This window comes from Megalobrama amblycephala, linkage group LG12 (genome assembly GCF_018812025.1).
Source record: "Megalobrama amblycephala isolate DHTTF-2021 linkage group LG12, ASM1881202v1, whole genome shotgun sequence".
NCBI lineage: Eukaryota > Metazoa > Chordata > Actinopteri > Cypriniformes > Xenocyprididae > Megalobrama > Megalobrama amblycephala.
The window spans coordinates 25,738,059-25,761,107 of record NC_063055.1 but is presented as its reverse complement, the minus strand read 5'-3'; the positions used below and the strand labels follow the sequence as shown (position 1 = coordinate 25,761,107).

Here is a 23,049-nt window from a genome sequence, read left to right as displayed (position 1 = left end):
CTGTCTGTGTTTACAACTGACAGTAAAGGGCAAATCCACTTTGAGACCATAAAAGATGTGAGAGGAAAAATATGACTCTAAAGGCAATAAAGTCTGTCTGTATATTTATGAAGTGATCTGTGAGTGATTCAGAAGATGTTTTAGGGTGTGATAAATTCTGACCTGTAAGCTGCTCCTTCAGTTGTACAGTTTAGATTTAACTTTCACTCATTTGCATGCCCTTTTGTGGGTATTGCTTCTTGGGTTCAGTGCTATTAATATGAGCAGGTCCACTTGACCCTTATATATGTTATTAAAATATTTTGCTTAATTTATTAATGCCACTAAAAAATACACTAAAAACTGTTTTTAAGATTTATATGCATTTTAGTTGTATGACACATTGTCATCTAACTGAACTGAATAATCTGTAAATGACTCACATATTGTGAATTCAAAATAAATGTGATGTACTGAAGAAAATTAAAGGGATAATTCACCCAAAAATGAAAAATTCTGTCATCATTTACTCACCGTAAAGTTGTTCCAAACCTGTATGAATTTCTTTCTTCTGCTGAACACAAAAGAAGATGTTTTAAAGAATATGTGCAACCAAACAGTTGAATAACCCCATTGACTTCCATGAATAAAAAAAATACTATGGAAATCAATGAGGCCCATCAACTGTTTGAACTAACCCTTTAATAAAAAGTTACATCTTTTATAGCTATTATATATTTTGTAGTTGGCAATTTAAAGGGTTAGTTCACCCAAAAATGAAAATTCTGTCATTTATTACTTACCCTCATGCCGTTCTACACCCGTAAGACCTTCATTAATCTTCGGAACACAAATTAAGATATTTTAGTTGAAATCCGATGGCTCAGTGAGGCCTGCATCGCCAGCAATGACATTTCCTCTCTCAAGATCCATAAAGGTACTAAAACATATTTAAATCGGTTCATGTGAGTACAGTGGTTCAATATTAATATTATAAAGCAACGAGAATATTTTTGGTGCGCCAAAAAAACCCAAAATAACGACTTATATAGTGATGGCCGATTTCACACTGCTTCAGGAAGCATCGGAGCACAAATGAATCAGTGTGTCGAATCATGATTCAGATCGCGTGTCAAACTGCCAACGGCTGAAATCACGTGACTTTGGCGCTCCGAACAGCAGATTCGATACACTGATTCATCTGTGCTCCGAATCCTCCTGAAGCAGTGTTTTGAAATCGGCCATCACTAAATTTTGTTTTTTTTGGCGCTCCAAAAATATTCTCGTCACTTTATAATATTAATATTGAACCACTGTACTCACATGAACCGATTTAAATATGTTTTTAGTACATTAATGGATCTTGAGAGAGGAAATGTCATTGCTCCCTATGCAGGCCTCACGGAGCCATCGGATTTCAACTAAAATATCTTAATTTGTGTTCCGAAGATTAACGAAGGTCTTACGGGTGTGGAGCGGCATGAGGGTGAGCAATAAATGACATTATTTTCATTTTTGGGTGAACTAACCCTTTAAGTTTTATGCATTTGCCACAAAATGCGGGTGAGAAAATAATTACATTATTTTTGTGGGGGTGTACTGTTTCCTTTAAGAATTCAATAGGAGATTCTGCTACTGGCCTAGATGCTGCTCATTAAAGCTTAACTTAATTTAAAACTCATTAAATTAAACAGAAATTAAATGCTAATTAACTTCAACTTAGTCTAAATGGAAAACAGTGATCACTCAGGGACTGTCAGCATTAATACTGCCATCCATTGTGTCAAGGCATATTTTTATCTATATGCTAGTGCTTTAATTATGTTTGAATGTACATGTACGCTTGTTCTTCTGCAGAGGGTCAGTCTCGGTACAGTCTGAACGAGAAGGTTCCTTTGTATGGGTGGAGGAAGAATCTGGAAGATGAAGAGCAGGTGTCACTGCTAATCAAAAGAGAAGCACTTCAGAGAGCCATGACACTCATGACACATCTGCAGCTCAACGCACAAGTATGGCCAATTATGTTACTTTATGTGTATTTTATATACAATGTTACTTTATAGACACTACCAGTCAAAAGTGTTTTTGCAAGGATGCATGAAATTAATTTAAAGGGCCAGTAAAGACATTTATAATATCACAAAGGTTTCTATTTCAAATAAATGCTGTTATTTTGAACTTCCACAAAAAACAGGACAACTGTTTTCAACATTTATAATAAGCAATGTTTCTTGAGGATCAAATCAGCATATTAGAATGATTTCTGAAGGATCATGTGACACTGAAGACTTTAGAAATGGCTGCTGAAGCTATGCCATCACAGTAATACTTTACATTATAAAATATTTAAACAGAAAACTGTTATTTTACACAGTTTAAATTTGTTCTTACTGTATTTTTCATTAATAAATCATTAACAAATATTATGTAATGCTTAACAGATCATTAGTTAATACATATTCATATAGCTAGAAACATGAGATAATGTGCTTGTTAATGTTTACTCATTAACTTACCTAATGATTAACTATGGAAGCCCGTTTCCGCCACAATTTAAAAATATATAATTCTGTAAGTCATAATAATGAGAAACGTTCTCATAATTATGACTTAGTATCTCATTATATTGAGAAAGTTTCTCATAATAATGACTTAGTATGTCAGAATAATGAGAAACTTTCTCGTAGTTATGACTTACTTTCTCGTAATAATGACTTAGTTTCTCATAATAATGAGAAACTTTCACGTAATAATGACTTAACATCTCATAATAACGAGAAACGTTCTCGTAATAATGACTTAGTTTCTCATAATAACGAGAAACTTTCTCATAATAATGAGAAAATTCTACGCATGCGCAGAGCAGCGGAGCAGAAGGGCGTTGGCACGCTAGCGACATCCGCTGGTCAAAGTCTCGTAAATGCGAGAACAGCAAACATGGCACATTCTGCATTCGTGCACTTCTGTTTTCGTTAAAGTCAATGTAATATAGCCTACAAAGTGCGGTCTATAGTAGGCCTATCATTAAATAACATCAGTTATAAATTATCAGTATATCTTCAATACTTTTCCATGCGCACGAACGCAAAGTGGTTTCCGTGGTAACCGTGGAAACTGCATCATGAACGCGAAGGCTTTTTAAAACTATCAGATTAACGAAGGAATTTGACATTTATTCGTTAAGTTTAAGTGCAACGTCTTCATAAAATGTGTGGGTTTATGTGTTAACGTTAACACGTATTTCGCGGATGAGTCTATTTGATGTGCAGGTTTGCCTAGACATAGGCGCTGGAAAGCTTTTCTAATATAAACCGGGTCCTAAAGCACTTGGCCAGTCATAAACCTTCATTCCAGTGATATTCCCACAGAAAACACCTTTTAAGATGTTTATAACTCATTAGAATGTATGAAAAAGACAGCTTTCCTGGTGAAGCGTTCTTTAACAAAGTTGGATATGTAGGTGTGTGCGGTGTTATCATTCCTCCATCTGTTTGAAATCACCACTCTGTGTTTCTACTTGTTCATACACAAACATAATAAATGAATGTTACAAATGAAGACTATCCCGTCTCATATAGGCTACTGATAATTTAGCAATAATGTTATTTATTTAATTATATTATAGATTACACTTTTGCAGAACGTGTCATGGTTGCGGAGTTCTCGCATTTGACCAGCGGATGTCGCTAGCGTGTCACTGCTCCGCTGCTCTGCGCATGCGTAGAAGTTTCTCATTATTACGAGAAACTTTCTCGTTATTATGAGAAACTAAGTCATTATTACGAGAAACTTTCTCGTTATTATGAGATGTTAAGTCATTACGAGAAACTTTCTCATTATTATGAGAAACTAAGTCATTATTACGAGAAACTTTCTCGTTATTATGAGATGTTAAGTCATTATTACGAGAAAGTGTCTCATTATTATGAGAAACTGTCATTTTTACGAGAAAATAAGTCCTAATTACGAGAATTTTTCTTATTATTCTGACGTACTAAGTCATTATTATGAGAAACTTTCTCAATATAATGAGCTACTAAGTCATAATTATGAGAAAGTTTCCCATTATTATGACTTACAGAATTATATTTTTTACTCAACTGTGGTGCAAACGGGCTTCCATAATTAACAGATCATTATCTCATGAAAATTAAAATGCTTACAAATGTCAGTTAAAGTTTAAATTCATATGATCATGAAAATCTACAAATTTTAAAGATGTTATACAATGATTAATAGCGTTTGTTAATGCAGAACACATTTGCTGCCATTGAGGTAATGCTGGTGACAGGTTTGGTGGTATGGGTAGGTTAAGGATTAAGGAGGCAGAAGTGCACAGGGGTCAATTTGATTACTATAAGGCAACACGGTTTAATCTGTTTATATTACATTGTTTTGATATAGAAAGTATTTTCTTGAAAATTTGATTTTTTTTCTCCTGTTATTCACCGCATATCCTGTTTAATGATATACAATACTACACTAATATAATAAAAATGTTTTGCACAAAAAATACAATGTGAGTTATGTCTTTAGCAAGCTTTTAGCTAGCATTTAACTAAACCTAACTAACCACCCTTTACACAAATGTTGTTAAAGCAGCTAAAGTCTAATGGCCATAAAGATACTTAATGATTAGTAAATGTTTGTGAACATTTACAAATGATGAATAGTTTCAACTTTAGATTGGGTATTGCAAAACATGAACTAATGATTAATAAATTATTTGTAAAGATGTGTGAATAGGGTGAATTCAGGGCATTTGGGACACTTTTTTGTCATCGATACGGCTGTTTTAAAGGTACTAATAATTAGTTAATGTTTCTAAACATTTACAAATGATGATTCGTTTCCACTTTAGATTGGGTCCTGCGAAAACACGAACAAATAATTAGTAAATGATTTGTTAATATGTGTAAATAGTAATAGTCTACAAAACAAACAAAGACCAAATATGTCACGTTTGCAGACTGTGGTTATGAGTTAATGAATGTTAACCTCATAACTGACATTTATAAGCATTTCAGTTTACATTAAATAACGATCTGTTAATCATTAGGTAATGTTTAATAAGTTCATTAGTAAACATTAACATGCATATTATCTCATATTTCTAGGTATGTGAGTATATATTACCTAATGATCTGTTAAGCATTATATAATGTTTGCTAATGATTTATTAATGAAAGTTATTATAAAGTGTTACCTATTTTTGATCAAATAAATGAAGTCTTGGTGAGCATAAAAGATTTCTTTCAAAAGCATTTGGTATATTTTTGTTCATAATTAGTAAAATTTCCCAAAAATATGCAGTAGAATGTTGTGTTGGTCATTGTGAAAGCGAGTGTTCCAGTATAGGTGTGAGTATGTTTGTTTGTTGTGTGTGTGGTTGGACAGACAATTTCCCTATCCCATCTGCTCCTCCTGGCTGAATCAAACCCTGATGAGCCGAAACCTCCCCCTTTCCCAGACCAGAGATCCATCAGCCAACCTGCCACTCAAGGCCAAAAGGGGGGCTGGAAATGATAATGTTGCTGCCATCTTCCTGTCCTCTTCCTATAATTTTTAATAACCCGAAGCACACGCTCACTTCTCACGGCGTTCACTCACACATAAACACATTTATTTCGAGTGAGCTTTTAATAGGGTTACAAGGTTTATCATGACTTGATGATTAAAAACCTTGCCGATTCAAGCCTCACGCTACACATTGATGACCCTCAGTATGAATCAGGCCTAGACGGGACCTAGCAAGGTCCAGACTAATCTCACCGGTGAGTCCCTGGGGGACTGATGAGGTCTGCTAGAGTCAATTTGCTATTCCTCATCAAGCCTAACTCACCACACACACACACACACACGCGCGCACACTGGTCAGTGTGCAAAGGCCCAGCTGGTTCTCAGAGGGCACATGTCACAAATGACTAACGTATCCCATAATGCCATCTGCTTCTGATATCCCAGAAGGCCTCCAACCAATCAGAAACACATGGTCACCAAAGAAACACCTGACTGACATTAGAGGGCCGGCTGTTACCATGGTGATGAGCCTATCTTGGATGATCGCTTCAAACTCCAACAACAAATTGTTTTAGGGGTTGCGTGCATGTGTGTCAGGTTTGTGTTTAAAGGGTTAGTTCACCAAAAATGAAAATTACCCCATGATTTACTCACCCTCAAGCCATCCTAGGTGTATATGACTTCATCTTTCAGACAAACACAATAGGAGTTATATTAAATAATGTCCTGGCTCTTCCAAGCTTTATAATGGCAGTAAATAGAGGATAAGATTTTGAAGCCCAAAAAAGTGCATCCATCCATCATAATATATCCACACAACTCCAGGGGGTTAATAAAGGCCTTCTGAAGCGAAACGATGCATTTGTATAAGAAAAATATCCAGATTTAAAACTTTAAAAATGAAAATAGATTTACAGCGAAAGAGTGAACTCTGACATATTGACGAACGCGGAAGCTCAGAGGAGAGAGCAAAACAAAGCACCGGTCATGAATTAGAAATTTAAAACGAGAATTTTTAAAGAAAAATGTCAGAGGATTTTGATGTAGGAGAAGAGGAGCTTGAATTTGTTGCCCAGCCCTATTTGTTTGAATAGTGAGAGGCGTCAAAGCTTACGCTACTCCTACATTGCGGCAGGGGTTAACTCTTTTGGCGTAAGTTGACGTGCGTACGGCCGTCTGCTGGATGCTGGTTATTTTAGTTTTAATGTTTTAAAGTTTTAAATATGGATATTTTTCTTACACAAATGCATCGCTTCGCTTCAGAAGGTCTTTATTAACCCCCTGGAGTTGTGTGGATATATTATGATGGATGGATGCACTTTTTTGGGCTTCAAAATCTCATCCTCTACTTCACTGCCATTATAAAGCTTGGGAGAGCCAGGACATTATTTAATATAATTCCAATCGTATTCATCTGAAGAAAGTCATATACACCTACTACGGCTTGAGGGTGAGTAAATCATGGGGTAATTTTCATTTTTGGGTGAACTATCCCTTTAAGGTCTGAGTCAGTTTGGGATCGGGCAAGATGCTTAGTAAGTGTCTCGATAGGTGTATGCGCGAGGGTCTGGCTGGTCTATTGTGTCTGGATGTGCAAGAGCTACATTAATTGTCTCTCCTCTCCTCATTTTCCTGCTCAGCAGAGCGGAGAGAGAGACGGAGAGAAAGGGAGAGGGCAAAGGACAAGGGAGAGGAAGATTCAGAGGGGCATAAGAGAAGAAGACAAAGAAAACCAGAGGAGATTACACAAAAAGTGTAAATAAGAAAAATGGGATCTCATTCTTTCTTTTAAATCTCATTACAGCAAAGCCAGAAAGTAGTAATTAAAATCAGGCATGATGAAAAACTCTGTTTCTCAAATGGTGAGGATCTTTCATATCTATAAAACAGCTGCTGGATGAGAGACTCTGGCTCTGGGATTTGAAAGTATTTACAGGAATAGTGAAAATTCTGTCATATCTTAAGGCCCCAATATACTCACTGCGAAGTTCTTTTTTGTTCTTTGCTTAGGGGTAAAAAGAAGTTTAAAGTATCTGAGTAGTGGAATACTGTCAGTGAACATCCCACTGCTGGATGTACACTTTCAAGTAACAAAAATGAACACAAAAAAATGACAGTGGTGAGAAAACAGCAGTTAAGAAATCATCTGATCAAAGTGATGTGGATGTTTGCACTACAATTGCTCTGCAATTTGTCTCTCCAGTCAAGTCCCATTATGTTAATTTATATGACACTTCAAAAGCAATATAAAAGATTGCAGCTTTACAGTATTAAATATGAACAGTGTCCATGTCACTTTCAATTAGAAGTACAAATTCAATTTCTAATATATAAATCTCAAGTGCGATTATGTTTTTACTCACATCTACGGAAGAGGATTAGGGCCAAGCAATAATAAAAAAAAAAAAACCATCTCGAGATTAAAGTTGTTAAATTTCGAGAAAAAACTCGTTAAATTTCGAGAAAAAAGTCGAGATAAAATGTTGAGAATAAACTTGTTAAATTACTAGAAAAAACTTGTTAAATTTCGAGAAAAAAGTCAAGATAAAATGTTGAGAATAAACTCGTTAAATTACGAGAAAAAAACTCGTTAAATTTCGAGAAAAAAGTCGAGATAAAATGTTGAGAATAAACTTGTTAAATGACGAGAAAAAAACTCGTTAAATTTTGAGAAAAAAGTCGAGATAAAATGTTGAGAATAAACTCGTTAAATTACGAGAAAAAACTCATTAAATTTCGAGAAAAAAGTCGAGATAAAATGTTGAGAATAAACTCGTTAAATTACGAGAAAAAAGTTGTTAAATTACAAGAACAAATTCGTTAAATTACGAATTTGTTCTCATAATTTAATGACTTTTTTCTCAAAATTTAATGACTTTATTCTCATAATTTAATGACTTTATTCTCAACATTTTATCTCGACTTTTCTCGAAACTTAACGACATTTTTCTCATAATTTAACAAATTTGTTCTCGTAATTTAACAACTTTTTTCTTGTAATTTAATGAGTTTATTCTCAACATTTTATCTCGACTTTTTTCTCGAAATTTAACGAGTTTTTTCTCGAAATTTAACGAGTTTATTCTCAACATTTTATCTCAACTTTTTTCTTGAAATTTAACGAGTTTTTTCTCGTAATTTAATGAGTTTATTCTCAACATTTTATTTCGACTTTTTTCTCGAAATTTAACGAGTTTTTTCTCAAAATTTAACAACTTTAATCTCGAGATGGTTTTATTTTTTTATTATTGCTTGGCCCTAATCCTCTTCCGTACACATCTGACCTCGACGGACTGAACAGAAGAAATGAACCGGAGAAGATTTCCATGTCAAAAAAGGCAGCGCCTCAGAGCACACCTACTTATGCTCATATAACTTATGTAATCACCACAGACCAATGGTAATTGTCACAAGGTTTACCAGCTGGAGTGAACTGGATATATTCTGGATATAATGACATCACACCAGTTCGTTCTACGATTTTGCTTGAAGCATATTGAGGCCTTGAAACACACAAAAAATATATATTTAAAAAAATGTTTCAGTGGTTTTTGTTTAGGTTACCAACATTCTTCAAAATATCTTCTTTTGTGTTATGTATGTGTTATGTCTTATGTAGAATAAAGAAAATCATATAGGTTTGGAATGACATGAGGGTGAGTAAATGATGACAGAATGTTCATTTTTGGGTGAACTATCCCTTTAAGTGTTGCAGTTGTTACAAGTACTGAAGAGGTCAGTGGAAAACAGTCCTCCATCAGGGATTTTTGGCGCCGTTTGTGACTGACAATAAACACATTGAGAGAGACAGCTGAATGTCACCCTCACACACCGCTCTGACAGCAGCCTGGAGGAAGTGATGTCATAAACAGAGGGAGGTGTTGTCATCTGCTTCAAAATACAAGCTGAATGCATGTGTTATATTTCACACAGTACGCTGCTCACCTGCAGTTATATGTTACTCTCATTCTCTTTAATGTTTTTTTTTTTTTTTTTTTTTTTTTTTATCCATGTGAGTAGCAATTACTTTCAGCCGGTGGTCAGCATCACAAGTCCTAAGAGGGATGTGGTCAGTGAGGACATTGTTCAGGGACTTGGGACTAAATTAACACAGAAAAAAGACTTGGAATGAAATACTACGTCATTGCTTACCAAATACCGTGCAATACTGTATACTAGCTGCTATTATTGTGCAACAGAACACATTAAGGTGCAGCCTTATATTTCTGCAAAAATTTGTGGGCAAAAAAGATTAATTGTCCATTGTCAGTAGTGTAGCGATGCATGAAGCACGGCTCTCACAGAAGACACTTTCAAAGCAAGCAGATTTCTGTTGGTCTGTGTGGTGAATTCACATGATCAACTTGAACCTGATGTGACATCTTGCCCTTATGCAAAACTCCTGATTGTGCAGATTCCTATTGAAATGACTGAATTCTGCCAATGAAATTTTACAGACCAACAGTAAATGTGACCTTTATGAAAAACAAAAAGATTAATATGCTACGTTGTTGTCACATGATGACATTATCATTTTGCTTGTTCAACTAAAAAAATATTTAGAGGCTATTTTGCATTGTTTATTTTTTAAAATGTAAAAGTTACATTTGTATTTTTAATAATTTATGTAAAAATGTCTTTTAAAAACCTCTTGGCAGTCCGATTAAATAAAAAGTCAAGAAAGTGATGTTAAAAATCAGAGATTATTCATCATTTTGGAAATAGAAGGTCAAGTTCAGTCAAAGACTTTAGATTTACAAAGACAGTGTGCTTGTATTACTTTGAATGGGAGAAAGTGCAACGTGCAATATGGCGGAATAAATCCCACTTTCTAAATAAAAAAGCCAATCGCCAATTGACCCTTCGCAAATGAACATGAGAAGGAATGTTGTTTCAAACGCGGAAAGACATCAGTACACACCATTTTTCAAGTTCAAGTCCACCGAAGTTAATCTTACTCCTGACTGCTTTGTCGGACAAAATGCCAGATTCGGCGTTATGATTGGTTAGATCGCTTGTCAATCAAACTTCTGGCGAAGGGTCAATTAGTAAAGTCATTGGCTGCGTCCGAAAACTGGAAAATGCTGCCTTCTGAGGACACATTTCAAGGTAGTAAGGCATCAAGGCACGTCCGAATCCAATGTTAGCTTCACTTCCTGTCTCATGAGATACTTTCCTCAGATCGATTTTTGAAGGAAGCATGGTTGTATCCTTAGCTGCCTTTGATATCCCACAATCCTGTGCTTTCCATTCTGTGACAGTTGAGCTAGAAAAATAAAGATGGTGTCCGAAAGTTACCTTTGCTGCTCATTTTGTGTATAAATGTACGATTTTGACCAACATATTTCAATTTTGATACCATTTATATCGAGAAATTACTACTGTAATAATTAAATATTTGTTTAGTTCTCACCAAAGCTCGTGCTATATTGCTGTAGATCATTAAACCGTTACGCTGCCTCAGAAGTCTGTCCGAAATCAATTTCGTGAGGTGCCTTCATGCACAAAAGCTGCCGTACAAGTCATTCTCTTATAAGACAGCGAGGCAGCAAAACAGTTACCTAGGTTTTCGGAAGCAGCCATTGTGTCACTGAGCCGCCATTAGAAGCTCTGGTTGATATAGAATTTGATGTTTCCCTAGTCAAAGAGATTGGAGCTGTACTTGCAGGATTGAAATAGCTGCCCGATAGGTTTTTCAAAGTTGGCCACCAAGTGAAATGACTTGCCGTAAAGGGATTTGATTGAGTGCATTGCATTACGGGATACGGTACAAATCGCAGTGATACCGCACTGATAAACAGTATTAAATGCAGAAGGTCATCTGAGTATTTTGTGCATACTATGCACAGTATACATACCACATACTGCTGAAGTAGTAAGAATAGTATGCAAACATTCTATAATGAATATAGTCAAAAGAACAAAACCAATTCAATGGCAGCAGCCATGATTTAGCTTTTCACTAAAAGCAGGTAATATTGAACTATCATCCCACTGAAATACTTTTTAGAAGGTGATGGATGTTAAGAGGATGTTGTCAGATTGTTACTGCCTTTGGGTGTGGTCAGTAATCTTTTAAACCAAGTTTCACAGAGTTTGACATTACGACATTGTGATTAACATGAAAGAGAGAATGAGCAGATGATCTATTGTGGTTCCACCCAGATGTGACAGGACTGACCGCAGTCAGGAAGCTTTTGGGATTCACATTAACGTAGAATCATTTTGTTTATATAGAGGAATGAAGAAAAGCAGAAAGTGGTGTAAAGGGGATTTTTGAAATGTGTCCTTTATTTTGCTTTGGCTTTTGAACTTCCTTACACACACACACACACACACACACACACATTCATACCATTCTTCCAAAACCACACTATTCTGCCATCTCAGAGATGATTGAAGTAAAGAATTTGAGTGGGTACATTAGAACAAAACATATGCTCTTTCTCTCTCTGTCACACACATACTGTAGCCTAAGTCTCACAAACACTTTGAATGCGCCAGTTTATCCTCTTCTCTATTATAGTTTGATATAAAACAAATAAATGTATGTGGAAGAGGTATGATGTAAGAGATGGATGAGTAAGGATGAGTGTCACACATAAAGACCTTATATGCCATATTAGTGAAGGTCTCTCTAGATACAATATTTTTCCCATTTTTCACTTTTCACATTAATAACATTTATTATACCTACACTTTAACCCTCACAGAAACTGACTCACTTTATTAGATTTAAAGATGAACATAATTTGGCAGATTTATGAGCCTCTCAAACCGTGAGGAACACTTCAAATGTCCTCACAAGTAGGTTTCACATGTTTCACTATATTTGTGTTTGGCTATTCACAAATAATTAATAATTATTATTTTATTTGTTTATTATATATAATATATTTTTTATTATTATTAGCATATATTATTATTTTATACCATAGCTATATACTTTTTCATTTCTCCTTTATATATAAAAAAATATAATTATTTAAAGCAAATAAATATGGATAAAGTGTTCCAATCAACTTCAACTTGAATTCACCCACAATTAAATAAACATATGTATTTATTTAGTTAGTCGTGTACTTTTATTTATCTTAAAATCCTATACTGTTAAATAAATAGTTAGTTTATGATGCAAATGTGACGTTCTTTTAGATGGGTGCCCTCCTCCTCTCTTCCTCAGATGGTACAGTCCGTTTAAAGAGCCGGTTGGAGTCTCTTGTGCGTTCAACTCTCTCCACGAGAGCGCGCGGCGGAAAGATTCGTTTAGTGAAGCACGCTGTTTTATTCTCTCCAAAGTCTCTGTCTCTCACTGTTTATCTTTCTCTCTGACAGCCACGTCCAAACACTAAACAGTATGGGACTTTGAATATCCGTTCTCACCTTGTGGATTTTGGGGGGTTTTCTGAGCTTATAAAAGAGAGCACAAGGACAGAATGGGATTTTAGTGTGCTTATGATGCAGCAGGCGATATGACACGCTCCGTGGGTTCTGTGGATTCTCCCCGCAGGCGAAGATCCGGAGAATGATGGACGAGAATAAGCAGCTCGCGCAGCGGATCGATGGCGCGATCCAGTGTGCGAAGCAGGAGGTGGCGAACCTGCGCGCAGAGCTGACAGCCACCGGTCACAGACTGGCGGAACTCGGCGAGCTGGAAGAACCGGGCGAACCGCAGGAACATCATCAACAACAGAACCACCACGGTAAGAAACCGCACCTGTGACCGCTCATATCTCTTACCTGTGTGACCTTCGAGTGAATGGACAGAATAGCTACAAACTCTCTTTCTCTCTCTCTTTTCCTCCGTTTCATTCTGGTGGGTTTGTAAGGTGATTCTGTTTTCAGTTTCCTCACTGACAGCTGGGTTGTTTCAGGACAGTTGTTGTAGCCTATGTTTTTTGCGAAAAGTGTCAGGACATATTGTTTGTATGTGTGTATGTGTTTAAATACTTTAATTATGAGAGTGTTTGTTCATCAGCAAGTTTTAATACGGTATCAGAAATCAACTTTTTATTATAATAAGACATCTTTGCCCCACTGTAATTGGTTTTCAGTGGAAAATTTTAACCTTTTTAATGGCTTTTTTTTTTTTCAACAACAATTGAATCAGTTAATTGAAATGATACATTTTCAAAACCCATGACTAGATATTATGAAATATAACAGAAATACCAAATTTAACTTCAATGTTTTGAGCATCTGGCCATTGTCACTTTTGGTGGCATTTTAGATATTTCCCTTGCTTAAACAAGATATCCACATGATAAACTGTTTTACTGAGAACCCGAGCAATGTAATCGAGCACTGCTCATGTTTCAGGAAATGGCCCTTCATTTCATTTTCCATTAACGCTGACAGACTAAGTGTACCACACTACAGAAGAGAGAGCATATACTGCTCTCCTGCCATTCTGTTTGCTGTTGTAGCCATTGATTGATTGGTCAGTCCTCTGATTGTCTGCAAGCTGTGTGGTGTAGCTTGGGTTGGCTTTGGTTTTGAGTCTCTTGGGTGTTCAGAGTGATTCTCCGTTTCAGATCCACCTGCGCTCACTGGGTGGAGTGGACACCCTGGGCTGGTGTGGGTCATAACATTTAACAGATGCTTTTTATCCAAAGCAACCTACTGTAGGCCAGAGCCACCCTGGGGGTGTGTGTCTTGCTTAAGGGCACAATGATGAATCAGGATTGTGATTTCTATAATTGCTCAACAATCTCAGATAACTGCTGATGCATTTAATATGCCCTGAAGTGACAGTAAAGCTTTGTTTCACCGTACAAACCTGCGGCCATCAATTTACACTTTCATACAAGGTTACACAACCGTACAAGGTTAGTGTGTTTGTATGTTTTGATGAGAATGAATCCAGCTTGCACTATAAAAATGTTTATAAAATGCTACAGTAAAAACCTGTTAATTGTGAATTGCTTCAGCTGCCATATTTTCACTGTAAATATTTTTTTAGTGTGCACTTATTACATTGGTCATTTGTGGTGTTCATTTTGTATAATGATCACTAAACTGTATATCTGACTGACCCAGTCAGTCAGTAGTTATTGCAAAACAAACCCCTTCAGGATGTACATCACAGGATGCTTATTTTATGATTATGCTGGCTAACTGTACATTATGTATGGAATAATTGACGACAGGCCGTTGAATTATTAGAAATGAATGCATACCCGGGGTGGTAATGGTAAGAGTGTGCATTATTTTCTAATAATTCAATGGCCTGGAGTCAATTATTCTACTTATACTGTGGTTACTTACCACACCTCAAGACACTGTTCAGATGTTGTATTTCAAGACATTTGTCAGGTTTTTGTCCTTGTGTGTGGGACTAATTTCTTATGCATCTCATCCCAATCCAAAAGAGAGAGAGAGCGAGAGAGAGAGAGAGAGAGAGAGAGAGAGAGAGAGAGAGAGAGAATAAGCATATTTGAATTAGCCTGAGTCTGTGCATCTCTCAACAGGAGTTCGGCAGCAGTGTCTCTACTCATAGCAAAATTGTAAGTTTATCTACCTCAAGAACTGCACCGTTATTACCTCGCTGGTGAGAAATGTCTTGTAGCTTTTAAAGGTGCCCTCGAATGAAAAATTGAATTTATCTTGGCATAGTTAAATAACAAGAGTTCAGTACATAAAACCAAGTGACATACAGTGAGTCTCAAACTCCATTGTTTCCTCCTTCTTATATAAATCTCATTTGTTTAAAAGACCTCAGAAGAACAGGCGAATCTCAACATAACACCGACTGTTACGTAACAGTCGGGGTGTACGCCCCCAATATTTGCATATGCCAGCCCATGTTTCCAACATTATAAAAGGCATTAGACAAGGGCAGCCAGTATTAACGTCTGGATGTGCACAACCAAATCATCAGACTAGGTAAGCAAGCAAGAACAATAGCGAAAAATGGCAGATGGAGCAATAATAACTGACATGATCCATGATAACATGATATTTTTAGTGATATTTGTAAACTGTCTTTCTAAATGTTTCATTAGCATGTTGCTAATGTACTGTTAAATGTGGTTAAAGTTACCATCGGTTATTACTGTATTCACGGAGACAAGAGAGCCGTCGCTATTTTCATTTTTAAACACTTGCAGTCTGTATAATTCATAAACACAACTTCATTCTTTATAAATCTCTCCAACAGTGTAGCATTACCCGTTAGCCACGGAGCGCTATCAAACTCATTCAAAATCAGAAGTTAACAATATAACAGTATACAATACTCACATAATTCGACGCATGCATGCCGCATGCATGACGAACACTTTGTAAAGATCCATTTTGAGGATCCATTATATTAGCTGTGTAAACTTTGTTAAGGCACTGTTTAAGGTAAGCGCGAGCTCTGTGGGCGGAGAGCACGGGATTTAAAGGGGCCGCAGCATAAAATCGGCGCTTTTATAATGATGCCCCAAAATAGGCAGTTAAAAAAATTTATAAAAAAAAATCTATGGGGTATTTTGAGCTGAAACTTCACAGACACATTCAGGGGACACCTTAGACTTATATTACATCTTTTAAAAACATAATCTAGGGCACCTTTAAGTTTCTAAACTATTTTATTAATTAATTCGTCAAAGCAGCACAGACATTACGTTTCTGGGCAAGTGTGTGTCCGTACTGTGTGTGTGCGCGTTTGAGTGAGAGCGAGCGGGAGAAAGAGTATATATTTTCAGAACATAATAAAACTTATTTTGTCATTTTTATCCTATCGTGTATATATTTCTTTGCTTGGTCAGTGTTATTGTGGGTTTTGGTTCTTTTGCTGTTGTAGACCTTTTGAATAACTGAAATAATTTGGTGAAGTGATATGGAACTGTAATGCGGTCAAGACCTGCCTGGAACTACTTTAGCCGTGAACATTCGTCAACCAATCATTCAGAACGTTTAGATCATTTAGAATGTTTGTCAACCAATCAGATTCGAGCATTCAACAACCCCGTAGTATAAGCACATTACATACATTGCTGCTATAAAATTTCTTATATAAAGGATAAAAAGAACACTAACCTTTCTGTTCCTCAATAAAAATCCATCTCATGACCACGAATGAATCCTGACACTCAGAGCATCACCGTGAGGCTCTTATTCGCAGCTCTCTCTCTCTGATTTCATTCAGCACTTCATTGAGAGCTCAGCAGATTGTGATCTTGTGTCTAATGTCCCACATCCACTCCAGGAAAGGCACTTTTGGGTTTGGCTTGCCAAGTCGCTTGATGCAATTTATTTGTATGCGCATTCATGTATTTGGCAGATGCTTCTATCCAAAGCGATTTAGAAAGCATTCAGGCTATATTTTTTTATCATTACATGTATTCCCCAGGAATCAAACCCATGACCTTGATGTTGTTAGTGCCTGTTAAGCCACAGTATTTCAGTCTGGCCAAGCTGCTCTATCAGCTAATCGAGACTTTGTTGTTGCTTGTGTCATTTTGCCACATGTCAGAATGCAGGACATGTGTATTGACAAAATATTGACTTATCAAGATGAAAAATCACAAGGACACATGTGCCCAGACATGGCCCTGTCAGTGTAGATGAGAACAGTGCTTATTTATTTCTTGGAAGAAAGCGTAGCAGTGCAGATGGCCCTACAAAGACCTGCTGGTAATGAATGAGACGCTAAACGCATACAAATAAACACACACACACACAGTCTTGTCTGCTAGTAGTTATTTTCCCAGTTATGGCAAAGTATCTTCATTAACTATGGGTTGTTATGGGATTTTGAGTTATTTTATTTGCTTAAAGATGATATTTATAGAGCGTTTCCCCAATATGGCCAGCAAAGGATGTGTCTAAGTGCACTTGGCCGCCATACATCTGACTTATGTGTTATTGATGTTTCTAAATTGCCTTAATGGCCGGGCTGCATAATTGTTTTGATGTAACAGCTGTCGGCTGCCATGCACATACAGAAGGCTGGTTGTTTCTGTTTATGGGAATTACACTCGCATATACATTTGAGAATAGCAAATCTGAGCCATTTAGTTATGATAAATCACTAACAAAGTAATTGTAGTAATTCTGCTTTAGTAAGTCTTGAGAGACAATACCAACAGAAGATTCGCTCCATGCAGGTGAGCTTGTGTTCATCTTTAGATTATGTCATAGGGGCTGTTCAAGTTTGAATTCCCCATCTATCGGTCTCTAGGCAGCAGTGTGGGTTGCTAGGCAATCTTCTCTCATTATGACATCACAAAGGGGAGGACTGATAATGCAGCTAAAAGCTTTTCTCCCTTCTCTCCATATACGCCTGCACACACTCCAGCTGATCAATGCTTTTAGTTTATCCTGCTGGCATTAATGAGCTATTAAGGGGGTCATTAGCTCTTTAGATTTCGATTATGTTGCGTGGTATAAAAGTGATTATATTTTCATGAGGCCGTTTCTCCATGTGCTTGTCTATCTATTATTAAAATGCTAAATAAATCTAGTTGTTTGTATCCCAGCAAGAGCGTGTTTATAGACAGGTGTTTTATGTGTGTGAGCACGCTGGGATGGGAGCCGGCTGAAAGCAGTCCTGATCCTCATCCCTCAGACGTGTGAACAGCCTAATTTAAATGCAAGACACAAGATGAAACATCACGACATATATCCAGATCAAGCAGCTGGATTGAAGCAGTCAAGAGCTCAGCTCACTCATAAAGACCATTTCCATGCTTGGATCAAAAGGAATCACCATAATTTAAGATGTAAGGCTTTAAATGGCAGTAAAGCAGCATTAAAGGTCAGGATAAATCACCACCATCAAGTTAGAGACAGTTCCGGGCTCAGTTTTAATCTAATATTATTAGACATATGAGTAGGATGTGCTCTCAACTAATCTATGATACCTCATTCTCTCTCTTTATTTGATCCTACTTGAATTCCTGATGGTGCTGACTGATGTTTCAGCTGGCCTGTGATTCTGGCTCCTTTCTTGAGAATGATGTTGTTTAAAGTTGCGATGAAATGGAAGTAGGGACAGATCTTTTCTTCCATATTGCGTACATCTGAGTGTAATGGATTATCAAAAAAATTTTTTAAAATGTAGGCTGAGTACTTGGTTTTATGCATCTGTTGTCGATTGGGTTTTGAAATGTGACCTTTGCACTCAAAAAGTGAAGGGCGGGTTTGAGGGGTCGTTTACACAACACCATTTTCATATAAAAACGGAAAACTCTTTATGCATTTTGGCCATTCATTTACATGACAACTGCGTTTTGGGGGCCTGAAAATACAAACTTTTGAAAAGGGGTTTCAAAGTGCAAGTTTTTAAAGGGGTGGTTCAATGCGATTTCACTTTTTTAACTTTAGTTAGTGTGTAATGTTGCTGCTTGAGCATAAACAGTATCTGCAAACTTACATCACTGAAAGTTCAATGCAAACATAGATATTGTCTTTTGAAGATATGGCAGTTTATTGCCTACAAAAACAACCGGTTTGGACTACAACGAGCTTCTTCCCGGGTTGGTGACGTCATAAACCCTGCAAAACACACCCCCGGGAACACGCAACAAAGTGGGCGAGGCCATGTGGTGCAGCATAATGGAAGCGGAAGAGTTGTGTACACCGGACGCGAGTGGCGCGGCGCGTCAAAAGATAATAGAACCCTTTATAATCTGTGATATTTTCTACACTGGATGCGATGCTGAAGACAGCTTCCAGAATCTACACGAGTTCAATACTGGATTTGCACAAAGCTAGGCTTTTACTGAAAGATGGAGCAGTTCCCACTTTAAAAGCAGAAGCTGGCTTCAAACTGTAAGTACATTTTATTGTTTGTACATGTCTTTTAAACGTATAGTTCTGTTGCTATTTTTTGGTTGCATCAAGGACATATACAAAGAGGAACTCGTTTTTGCTTCGCTAGGCAGTTAGCTGTATTATAGCGCATACTTCTCCAACAAACACCAACAAACGTCTGTTCATATACAAACAGTTGTTCGTACTGTAAAGTAAACGCTACCTTTACAATAATGCGACTACTCAGTCATGTATTCGGCTACAGTAAAGCTTTAATCAGGATAAAACTGTATATTGAAAGCTAACAAACAGCAGTGACAGAATATCTAAACACTTTGACACAAATACGAAATGAAATACCATTCATAAACGTCCTTTAAAAGCCGCGATTGCTGTTCATCTGGGTCTGATTCGGGCACAATTTGATACAGCAATATAATCAAATTGAGCATACAATATAACCGAAGCCAACGTAACCGGTAACAGATGGTAAGGGGTGTGGCCTTTCCGGACGCTGCAGCGAATCACGATGGCTCTGGATACACTGGGCCCGCTAACCAATCTGAGCACATTGCGTATTTCGAGGGAGTGGCTTCATAGAAGCAGGAAGTCAAACGAGCCGTTCATATGACAGTGGAAACAGAGGTATAGAATAAAGCTAAAATATATGGAAAAATACAGCGTTTTCAAAAAAACGAAGCATTAAGACATGTTAAACTGCGCCCCAAAAACACAATCAAGCCTAGAAAAAAACCATTGAACCACCCCTTTAAAAACGATTCCATTATCATTTCTGTGTAAACTACAAAAATCAAATTTTGAAAACGGTCATGCGCATACGTATGATGTGTTCAGTCTATAGGCGCATATAGTTTTTCTTTACAAAATGACATCGCCAACTACTGGCCTGGCATGCATTATACAGCTTTTTCACGGATCCGTGTGAACGGCAATTGTTTTCACAGCGTTGTCGTCTGTGATCAAAAAATGCAAAGGAAAACTTTTCCGCTTTTAGTACATTGTTGTCATGTAAATATACACTAAGTCAAGTCACTTTTATTTATATAGCGCTTTATACAGTACAGATTGGTTCAAAGCAGCTTTACAGTGATAACAGGGAAATGATTTAATGATGCAAACAGTTCATTTTGGCTGTACAGCAGCTCTAAAAGAAAATAGTGTCATTGTTTAGCTGAAGTCAGTTCAGTGTTGATTCAGTTCCATTGTAAGGATCATCAATTATTAAATTAGGTAATTTCATCTATAAAGCAGTTCTGCAGAAAACAGTGATGTCATCGTCCAGCTCAGTTCAGTTCTCATTGGACTAAATAATTAGAAAAGTCCTGCATGTCTCCTGTATGTTGTTTTTTCTTCAGAAGGTCAAGTTATGACATTTAATTAAACATTACATGGTCAAATTGTTTAAAAAAAAAATACATTGATGAATTGTTCACAATATGATCAATAACATGCATTTAGAAAATAGATACATTGAAATTGAATGCGACTTAACCTTTATTCGCTTGATTAATGCAGGCTCATCAATCATTTTATTTTACTGATAATGGTGCCCTACTCTATTTTCTAATGATGTAAAGTCAATCTTGTACCTTGTTGATATTCACTCCCTCTTACCTCAAGAATTTTGTGACTCGCTTATTTTTACGCCTTAGACCAAAACAACAACAACAAAAAAATCCTGATTATAAGTGTGCTGAAATGACTGACTCAATCTTTAGCTAGTTGTTTTGCTGATTTGCTGTTCTTAAGACACAGCATAGTTATGGACCTTTGTGAACTTTCAGACTGATTCATGATTTCAAAGGGCAGAGTTATGTATGTGCTAGTGATGTCATGATCAGCTGATATTTGATCATTTTGAGATTACTGGCACATATTTTTTAGTGAATTTAATCAATATTGCATGAAATAAGTGTTAATATAAATTCTGTCTATATTTCATTTAGTATAATTAAGTTATATATAGCCTGTTCAAAAGTATGCTATCAGTAAGTTTTGTTTTTTTTTTAAATAAAGAAATTAATACTTTAATTTAGCAAGGGTGTAGTAAATTGATCAAAATTGACAGTGAAGTTATTTATAATGCTACAAAATATTTCTATTTCAAATAAATTCTGTTCTGTTGTTCTGTTCTATTCATCAAAGAATCATAAAAACATATATCATGGTTTCCAAAAAAAAAAAAAAAAAAAAATGAAGCAACTATGTCAGGATTGATAATGATAAGAAATTTTACGTGAGCACCAAATTGGCATATTAGAATGATTTCTGAAGGATCATGTGACCTTGAAGACTGGAGTAATGATGCTGAAAATTCAGCTTTGCCATCACAGGAATAAATTACATTTTAAAATATATTAAACTAGAAATTTTCAATAGCATTAATAATATTTCACATTATTACTGTTTGTACTATATTTTTTTATTTAGCCTTTGTGAACAGAGATAAGAGATATAAACTTTAAAAAGTCTTTTGATTGATCTCCATATATCAGCATCAGCTATTCAAAAACTCATATCGGTCAACAACCACCCAGAATATTATTGCTTGCTGCTGGATTGATGTGTAGGCTTTTAAAGACTCCTACACACTGCATTATAGAACATAGAACCTGTTGTTTTGCAAAGGGAAGTTCTATGAAAGTGACAGTCTGTCATGAGAAAACAAATTGAGAGTATTTTATCTTTTGCTGCAACTCACTCTGCTGTTTGCATGTATTGAGCAATCTCAGACAGACACGTACCACGTTTCTTTTTTCTCCCTGTCTATCTGTCCGTTTTCTTTCTCCGTCTTTTTCTTTCATTTTTTTTTTCTTCACAGTTACCCACTTGCATGCTGAACCAATGAACACTCATAAATCTTTATTGCTGTGTTGGTGATATGTTTGGCTATCACCGTACTGAAGGTGTTTAGGTCACCTGGCGGCCGGCACCTGCACATCCTGCTGCTCTAATGCCCGTGATTGAGTCTGTTTACTCCTCAAGAGCATTGCAGTTCACCTGATCTCTGTATGAGTCATTTTGCATGAATGTGTGTGTGGCTGGCTGTATCTAAACATAATAAATCATGAATGTAAAGTTTGAAATTTTTTTTTTTTTTCACACCTGCCAATGGCGAACTGAGAATTTACCAGCCATAAATATTTCTTATGTGCCATGAAACTGTATTTTTCATACATTTTAAAGAAAATCCTATTTTTGTTGGGGGAAAAAAATTATGGCTTATAAATGGTTTTGCCTTGCATGTTCTGAGAAACAATGAGCCAGTCCCAGTCTCTTGCTTAAACTGCAGCAAAAAAAAATGAAAAAAATGGTGATGTGAATTTTTTTTTGGGTCATACCAAAGTATTGTGCAGGAAACATCAATAATTTGTTCCTGTAATCATAATAATTTGTGTGAAAAGGAATAAAAGTTGTTGGTGTTTTACTGTCACTGCTAGTGTTCAATTCAGCTGGAAACTGCAGTGAATTATTAACCCAATTTGTTGGTTGAAACAGTTCTGGAGAAAAAAATAACAATGATCCTTTTTATAGCCATGGTAAAAATTATAGGATGCAATCTTTAGTCTTAATGGACTCATTGCTGTTTGTCAAATGATTATGTACTATCCAACTGGCCTTAAAAGTGCAATAAGTAAGATTAAGATTGCAGTAAAATATCCAAAAAACACTAGGCCAGTGTTATATATTTTGTTCACTTGAGTACTTACAATATCCCAAATGTTTCCAACTATTTGTAAATCGTGAGAAAATTGCAATTTTAACCAAGGCTCCGGGACATGTGAG

At 36.3% G+C, this 23,049-nt stretch overlaps 1 protein-coding gene across 2 annotated transcripts in view; it reads left to right on the top strand.

Moving 5' to 3' along the window:
• The first annotated feature begins 12,674 nt into the window (after window positions 1-12,674).
• kazna (kazrin, periplakin interacting protein a) overlaps window positions 12,675-23,049 on the top strand; it is a 52,442-nt gene continuing 42,067 nt past the window's right edge. Inside the window, exon 1 of one of the 2 annotated variants that reach the window (XM_048210021.1) lies at window positions 12,675-13,202. In XM_048210021.1, coding sequence (XP_048065978.1) covers window positions 13,025-13,202 — 178 coding nt within the window. In that variant the 5' untranslated portion in view covers window positions 12,675-13,024. The remainder of the gene's footprint in view (window positions 13,203-23,049) is intronic. The other variant, XM_048210020.1, reaches the window with a different exon arrangement.